Consider the following 8,912-nt stretch of genomic DNA (forward strand, 5'->3'; position numbering starts at 1 on the left):
TATCAGGGTTTAAGACCACCAAATTACCCTCTGACAAAGGCTGCTCTTTCGGAAGATTCTTTCCCTTCTGTAAGACAGGTAAGGAAATATTTGTGGATTCTGAAAGTCCATGGGGACCTGGAGGGACAGTAAGATAGTCCCCAAATGCATCCAGGTGCAATTCAGGACAAGGGTTTGGTGTTTGATCTGAAACTGCAACCATGACACCAGATTTCCCAGGAGAAAACTCATAGCAAGAGCAGTCATCAGGGGGCTGGATCTCCTGTGAGTCAGAAGCTACCTCTCCATCAGTGACGGGTGCCAGATGGCTGGTGTCTCTGACTGATGGCAGTAAGAGGCTATCTGTGGTGATGTAGCCCAAGGAGCACTGCTGGGGAGAGCCGGTACAGCTAAGAGCCACTGGAGATTTCTGCCCTTCTGGTCTCACATTCCTGCATTTCCCACAGGCTGGTTGGGCTGGTGAAATTTCCTCCCCATTGCTGAGGTGCTGCATCATTTCCTTCTGGTCTGGGAGCAGAAAGGGCTGCAGAGGAAGTGCTCCTGGCTGGGCCTGCCTCTGTGGAGCCTGGGGACAGGCTTCCTTTGGGAGGGTCACGTACTGAAGGGACACTGATTTCCCATGGATTCCCGCTGGGACTGCTTGAAGGGCCTGATGCATATCAGGCTGGGAGGACATCACTGGGCTGTACAAGTACGGACCGTTGAAATCAAAGCAAGGCATTGCTGTCTGGGAAGCAATGCTTGCATCAGCACTGTTCTCCCTTGAAACAGGAAAGGAAGGATCAGCCATCTGACTTGGCGGGCAGACAACTGCAGCATCCTCTGGCACATCTAAAGCATGGTATACGTTCTGAGGATCCAACACAACCAGGGAAACCTCTGCCTTTTCAGCTTGCCCTTCAGGGGACTCTGCCAAAGTCTTCGTCTGCCTGAATGAGGGAAAGTTAAAAACTGCTATTGAGAAATATTCTTGTGATGAACGTTACATATAAACAGAGGGTTACTTACACACATAGCTACACAGATGATTAGAAAATAATCTTTCTTGGGAGAGCAGGTTAACCCAGATAGCAAAAAAAATTTGTCTCATCCTCAGGAGCAACTGGCATAGGCTTTTTTTGGTGACAGAATGTTTAATTGTATCCTCCCATGGCTTAGGAACCTCCTCAAGAGTCTCACAGACAGTGCCACTATAAGGTGCTGTTCACTAACCTGTCCACGACTTGAAGGAAACTAGCCTGCTCCATCTTCTCAGAAAAGTTGTGTTTGTTGAAGTCTAGCTGACTGTTTGTCAGCCAGTTTCCTAGGTGTACTTTCTGGAAAAGAGAAAGTAGAGATGAGGAAAAAGAGGTTTCTCACTGGCAGTAGAATCAAGAGCCTCATGGACAAAAGGAAGCCTACAGCGTCTGGCAATCTGGATACAACTTCACTAATATGACTAGAAGGTTCCCTCTATTCTCCAGAAGACTGTTCCTTCATATCCATGTTACCATATCCCTGACCTAACTTTACATAGCATATAGGGCAGGAGCTGCTCCCCTAAAGAGCTCGTGAGGATGCTGCAGGTCCTACCATAATAAACATAATAAAGCTACTGCATTGTGCAGTGCCTACTCTTCTCCAGCACCATATGAGGACACTGGGCAGTATTTCACTTGTAGGTGTATAATGACTGTCCTTCTGTAACAGCTGACCAGAAAAACAGAATAAGTGGGATGTTTACAAAGTTTAGGATAAGGTAACTCACTGAAAGGAGGGAAACTTTCAAAATCATGACATTAAGAGCAGTGAGTACGTGTGAGGAAAGAATCAGGTATGGGATAGGAAACAAAACTACAGAGGTATTTCTTAGAGTGGGAACATGTTTTTTAATTTTTACTATAGAGATCAGGCAAAATAAACTAACTTGAGACTTTAGTATAAGCATAAATATTCTGTCATCTGGCACAGGAGCATCCAGGCTTAGTTTTTCCTGTCTATTTGAAAATGATGTGTAAAACTAGGTCATTACAGTGGAAGTCCATTTTACAGCAAAATAACAAATATGAGATGTTTAACAAACAACTGTTAAGTCTTTCACTCAAACATAAACATAAATACTGTAAGTTAAGTGCCCATTTGCCTCACACAAAGGTCATGTTGTAAATCATACCCATTGCATTGCCATGTATCTAAACACACTGTAACACATTCTCTGTGAGCTTAGACTAGAACCAACTGTAATATAAAAATATATCTATGTGGAGGAAAACACATATTATAGAATCAAAAGTGTAACTCTTGCAAAACTAGAAGAGTTTTACTGCAAAAATCTAGAGAGATGCCTATTCTATTCTTCCCAGATGTTGGTTTTGTGGATTTTTCCTACTTATACTGTCGTAATTGAATGCTATCTAAGTGTGCACTTTGCTTTCCAATGAAGAATACTTGTCTTGGTAACAGACAGACATGTTATAATGTATATTCCAGAAAACCCAGTTACTTAAAAATAGAAAGCTTCTTAAATGAGGCTAAAAGCCCATCCTAAAAAACTTTGAATCAGTGTTGACTACTGTTTGGAGATGGAAGAAACCACCAGTTGGTGAATTTGCTAAAGACACTAGATTATTTCAATCAGTTAAAAGTTTAGTGCACAGAAAACTTTCTAGTTTGATTTCAGAAAACTGTGATGCTGACAAGCACAATACACAGAAGCCTACTAGTACAAATGTAAGGTTACGGTTATGATAAAGATACCTGGGCTTCTCCTAAAAATAAGAAATAGAGTACTGAAGGTATGAGTTCATTGTGGAGTAGGAGACAGAAAAGCTATTAATATTACTATTTTTACTACTAAGATTCTTAATATTATTAAATCCTGAAAAAAGAGAGAAATAATGAACCCTGCAAAGCACAATTCCATCCTTACCCCTAAGTAGCTCTGGATCAGGAGACTCTTGCTGGGGTTTGGAATATTTTCCTCCCAGCTTTTCTTCTTCCTGCAACAACAACACAGAGTTTACAAGATTTGCTTCTTGCCTTGGCTGCAAAGGGAAAAGACTACACCGTGCACACACAGTGCTGTTCTGCACAGCAAGGCACCATGACCCAGCTCTCACCTGCACACAGACATGCACAGGGCTCCCCATTGCACACCAAGGCTCATCTCCACATAGAGCACTCTCTCATGCTGGATGAGCAGTGCCTCGCCCTCAGTTTTTCACCCTTTATTCCACGCGCACGGCCAACATGCTGCTAAATCCCCTAGTCACAATGCAAACCTACCTGAGGAAATACTTATAGCTGCAATGAGCAATTATTAGCAAAGCGATGATGATGGCTGGGAGCACCACTGGGAGAACTACTGGTGACAGAACTGAAACAGAGAAAAGAGAAATAGGGAGCTACCCACACAGAGTGGCTGCTTCCCGTACCAGGTTTTTCATTCTGGTCACTTGTCATGCAACAAGACCAGGGGAATGTAGATGGCACATCACGTGACAGGATGAAGAGGCCTTCTAACTGTTGGGATACCCTCCAAAGTGAGAGAGACCAAATGTGACCTGAGCAGCTTTTCCATTGGCATCAGAGTGATCAATTTATGCTCATAGAAAGCTGAGCAGGTACATTGCCCCACCATGAACACTGGGTGTGTCTTCAGGCATCTTAGGTCTGACTTATTTTGTCTCCTACTCCAAAATGAGCATGTACCTTCATTTCTCTATCCCTTATTTTTAGGAGAAGTCTGGGATCTGCCTTATTCTGTACAGTCCTGAAGAGATGAGGGGTCTCAGAGATTTTCTGAGAAAGGGCTTCCTTTCCTAATGACCGTAACTGGTCATCAGGAAGATAACAATTTCTTCCTGAGTACACTCAGCAGAACTTCCCTAAGCCTTCTTATTACCTCAAGTTTCCTCAGGACAACTCATGTAAGATCACACAGCCTTGGGCACAAGGCCACGCTGGTAACAGACATTCCACTTCTAGGTTCAGAAACAGTGAAAACCATGTTAAGGTTTGTATCTCCGGTGCACTCTGCGGTGTGCTTAACACCATCCTATAGTCACTCTGCAAACAGAAGAGGCTGATGACTTTTATTCTGTCTTCTTGCAGTCTCAGCCTCTTCAATCTCTGACAGCAGAATGGACTGTTAGAATTAGGAAACAAGGATGACCTTGTGGGCATGGTGTTTGCTTGATTCTCTCTGTGAAAACCTTTCAGGTTGGTTGTAGTGGTCTTGAGAAGGAAAAAGAAAGGAACAATGCTTAAAGGGTTATTCCTGCTCTCCTCCTTCATTAGCATTGCCCCCGTACTGCAAGGATGCTGATCAGACAGCTACCTTGTTAAGCAACCCCAGCTATGCCGTGGCTGGATCTAACTTCAAGCCCAGCTAGGAGAGTGTATTTCTCTATAGAAGCACTTCCCCCATTAACATTCCACAACAGCTTATGAAAGGAGCCCAAGTGAAAAGTACCATTCTCAGTTTCCCAGGTGAACTCCTCACTCCATTCACTCCAAGGCCCCTTGTAATCTGGAGGAGTATTCACCCTTGCACGCATTCTCCCCCTGTATTGTGTGGATGATTCCAGCATCTGCAGGGTGAAGATGAAGGGAGGCTCATCGTTGCTGATATTTATCCTCTGGAGAGTCTGGGGGGAAGAAAGAAGCATGCATGAAGAGGGGAGGGGAATAATCTTTCCCATTCACCCTGCAAATAGAAATCCAGGGCTCCCACGCTTCCTATGACTTACCTTTTCCTCTTGGTTGTGCTTCCAGTATTGGACTTCGTATCTCTGTTTTATGAAGCTATATCGCAAAGTGTGTTTTATCCACCTCAGTTCATACTCCTGGTTCTCCCTCATGGTTACCGACACATTTGCAGGTGGCAGCACCTTAACTGGAACACACACAATGTCTCGGAATATGTATCAGCATACTGGTCTGACGCTACCATTCACCACAGTGGATGGAGACCAAGCCTGAAAACAGCGTTGCGTTATGCAACATAGTCTGTCTCAGTTACTTAACACCCCTTTATTCCTCACACCTCTTTCCCCAGTCAAAAACAGCAAACCAGTCTCCCCCTTAAATAGAAGAAAATCCATATTCATCAATATGATGGCACTTCCTCTGTGCAGATAAGCAGTAAAGCAATGTTTGAAAGTTCTGCACTTGTCCACCACAGTTCCAAAGATTTTCAGCTCTCCTGGAGCTCCTAACTTGTATTGTCACCCACTGCAGGAATCCTCCCCAGCTTTAGTTTACGGAGAGTAGCACTGGTACCTCTGGACACATGCAGGCAAAGAAGATCTGTGTAACGCACCTCGCTCAGCAGAGGAGTCCTACCTCATCAGTGCTCCAGGAGCCACTGTGGGGACTCCCAACAGCTCCACTGGGTTCTTGTGAAATCTCTTAAAGACACACTCCCCACAAACACCTCTCCCCACCGCTTCCTGTCAGCTGGGACCCCCACAAAGGACAATGACATTCTAACCACAGCAAAGTTGGCAAGGTGACAGTCACTCACCTAGGAGCTCAAGACCAGACCTGGAATTTCTTCACAGCAGTTTACACTCCTGCCAGCTCCCTCAGCATCGCAAGAGCCCCTGAGTAACTCCAGACCTACAAGCCACTTCTCCCAGAACTCTGACCTGTCTCAGCATCCAGCTCCTTTCTTCATCAGTCCAGGTCTCTGCCTCTTCCCACCCACTTCTCCTCACCTCTCCCACCACTATCCTCACACCCTCTTGACCAGTCCCAGCACCTCCCCAAGAAACTCCCAGGAAAAGCAAGGCACAACACCGGGGCTTACTGTTCCTGTAGGCTTCAATCAGTTTCTCCTCCGTTTTGGTCCGGACAGCTACATGGTACTGGCTCTGACTGCTGGTGTTGGTAACAGTGATCTCACAGCTCTGGACCACATAGGGGTCACGGGGCAAAGTCTTCTCATGCACAGGAGAGCACTCCTCCTCTCTGAGGGGAGAAAATGGAGATTGTGCTGAGATGAATGGGAACAGGACAGAACAGAGCCTCGATGGCAGAGGCACAGGCACACTGCCAGGGGCAGGTCACGTACGCTGATGCTGAAGTGGCCCTGAAGAACAAGCCAAAGAGGACAGAGGTGATGATCTCTTTCTTCACTTCCCAGCTGCACGTCAGACGATCCACACCGTTGAAGAGGCAGCGAAGGTTCCTGGGCTGAATGCCACCTTCAGAGAAGATCAGAGCAAACTAAGGAGTGGGGGACAGTAAGGCAACGGACCACCTGCATCCTCCCCTGCAGATGCCCCATCATTCCTCAGCCCAGGCCCCGATTCTCTGCCAGCGCAGCATGACAACCCACATCCCTCAGGCCCTGGCTTCTCAGCCAGCCCTTCCACCCCCGCACGGCCCCGCTCTGCCCCACACTACCTTCCGGTGTCTCCCAGGATGCCTCCATGCTCCACTCGCTGTACTGCCCAGAGAAGCCACTGGTCTGTCCTGGTCTGGCTCGCACACGGGCAACATAGGTGCTGCCCGGAACAAGGCCCTCATGGCTGAGATGACAATGCGTGGTGTTGGAGAGTGAGAGCGAGGCAGCTTTCTATTAGTGGGGGAAAGCAGGGAGGGAGGGAGGAAAGGGGAATCAGGGAACGGAGGAGAAGGGAAGAGGGAAGACAGGGAAAGAGCAAGAGGAAGTGACCATCAGAGAAGAGACTAGAGAGAGCTTTCTGAGGGCACTATGGCATCTCCAAGCATTCCCACACGTGCGACCATCGACACGCATGGTGCCATGTAGCGCTCTGTGCTCACATCCTAGAGGGGCTTTGGTGTGCACGCTGCCTGCATAGCCCAGGACAGACGAGGCACAGGCATTGCCAGGCAAAATCTACCCCGCAGATGGGCTGGCTCTTGCAGCTTTGAGAGGCTCAATTGTCTTCAGCATCAACTACGCAGGTTCAGAGCACTGCCCAGTGCAGAACTGTGTGGGCATTTGGCCAAGATACTTCTCATGAAAAAGTAGAGATCAGGCTGAGAGGTACAGAAACATAGGCGGATTGGGGAAACAACGGAGCAAAGGAGATACTCTCTTAAAAATTTAAAAACATGCTCCTTGCGGGGAAACAGCTTCAAATGGTTTTTGCCATCTTCCCACATGAGCCCACAAGTTCATCTTGAAACATGCTTTAATTTCATTTAAGAGGGACTTGATGTAAAACAAATTCCATCTCAAAAGCCAAGTGCAGTGCTTCTTTCTGTAAAGAGTAGATCTTTGCACTCCGTTCAAAACAAGCAGTATTTCACTGTGCAAGCCACTTGCAAATAGGAACAGAGCCCCTTCTGCCTGACCACAAACATCACTTATTGCATCTCTTGGCAGTGCCTGAGAACCAAAAGGCCAGAAATTTTCCCAGCTTTTACTGCAGGATCTCGACCACCCTAAAGCCCCCACACAGGACAGCCCAGCTCTCTGTTCTTACCTCCCAGGACTCCCACTCCTGCTTGTAAGCCACTTCATACTCCAGTGCATTGCCCAGCCCTTGGTTTCCATCAGCTACTTTCCATGTCAGCAAGAAGTCTCCTGATCTCATCAAGCTGATTGAAAGGTTCTGAGGTGGGAGGGGCTGAACTGGAAGGTGAAGGTACAACATGTGAGTTGCAATAGCAAAGAGAGGGGCATGAAGTGGGGAGGAACCTAGCTAAACTTCCTATTCTATGAAAGGAAGAATCTGGCCATTTAACGATGATTCCTCAGGGGTGCTGCAAGTAATCCAATGTTGGCTGACAATGCAGAGAGGAAATTGAGCAATACCATTGGAAATAAATTGATGAACAGGATAAGAGATTAGAGAGAGAGTGCTTTTGAGCAGCTTTTGAGCAACTTTCCAAAACAGGATGCTTTACAAAGCATGGTGCTGAAATAGAAGGTTTGATATCATCCCCCAGTCCCAATCAAGACATTGTTAAGATGGAATGTATCTTCTGATTTTTTCCATTGTAGCCAAGTAAGGAAGATTCATTTCAGTCTGTACAGAATGAAGTAAAGCAGAAGCTGGTAATATGGCCTTATAATGGACATTAAACTCAACTCTTGCTTGGTTTTCAAGTTAAGAGCTCATCTATGTATCTTTTAGGATTAGGTATGCAAAAGAAAAGGAAATTTTTATGTGAAAATCTCTTAAATACTTACAAATAGAAACAAGACCTAGTGGCTTATTCTTACCACTCTGAAACAAGCAGACATTTAGCTCTGCCTGCAGTATCAATCCGATTCAAAGTTGCACTCTTTTTCATCATCTGCTCTCAGATTGCTTTGACACACCCAGTTCATTGTGAAGTTCTGGCAGTTAGTGTGGCTTTCATCTTTGTGGAACACACAGGTTGTTTCTCTGGTTCTGGTTACACTGAAAAAGGCATGAGTAGCTGAATAGGAAGCTGACAGATAGTCCAAACTTTGGCTTCTGAAACCTTCCCCTCATTCTATTTTATTCTTTTTCTAATTATTATCACTGTGTCATGTTGGCATATTCCTGTAATACATTAAGTGACATGAATAACTTCTCTAATATTGGGCACATCTGCTTCCTTTCCTCAACAGAAATTGCATACACACTAACTGTCTTGGGTTGGTAGGTGTCAGGGACCTGAGTACAACCTCTTCTTCCCCTTCCAGGGGTTTGGCTGCCCATGCACAAGGCCAGCTCTGATACAGCATGGCTGTGTAACCTGGGATCAGACTGTTGTGAAAGCTGTGCAGGAAAAACTTTGAGAAGCCTCACTGGGGACCTCCCCACTTTCACTCAGGAGCTGCTTTTAAACTCAGGCCCTTGTCCTTGGACCTTGCCTGAGCTACGGTGCAGCCAGATCTATGCCTGGTGATGTGCCTTGCTGATTCTGATGTGTGGCATTCACTTCCTAGCTTGATCTTGAGCCTGCCTCCTGACTATAGACTT

The 8,912-nt window shown here is 46.0% G+C and overlaps 1 protein-coding gene across 1 annotated transcript; it reads right to left on the minus strand.

Moving 5' to 3' along the window:
- Positions 1 to 4: 4 nt before the first annotated feature.
- On the minus strand, positions 5 to 7,583 carry LOC112962792 (cytokine receptor common subunit beta-like; the record flags this gene model as incomplete). The annotated part of the gene is made up of 10 exons (XM_026059265.1): positions 7,440 to 7,583; positions 6,391 to 6,562; positions 6,056 to 6,188; positions 5,792 to 5,952; positions 4,731 to 4,876; positions 4,454 to 4,628; positions 3,265 to 3,355; positions 2,909 to 2,978; positions 1,213 to 1,316; positions 5 to 929 (listed from the first exon to the last, which is right to left on the minus strand). Coding segments are annotated over exons 1-10 (2,088 nt in total), but the record flags the coding sequence as incomplete, so codon positions are not given.
- Positions 7,584 to 8,912: the final 1,329 nt, after the last annotated feature.

This window comes from Apteryx rowi, unplaced genomic scaffold (assembly GCF_003343035.1).
Source record: "Apteryx rowi isolate R43461 unplaced genomic scaffold, aptRow1 scaffold_1544, whole genome shotgun sequence".
Lineage (NCBI taxonomy): Eukaryota > Metazoa > Chordata > Aves > Apterygiformes > Apterygidae > Apteryx > Apteryx rowi.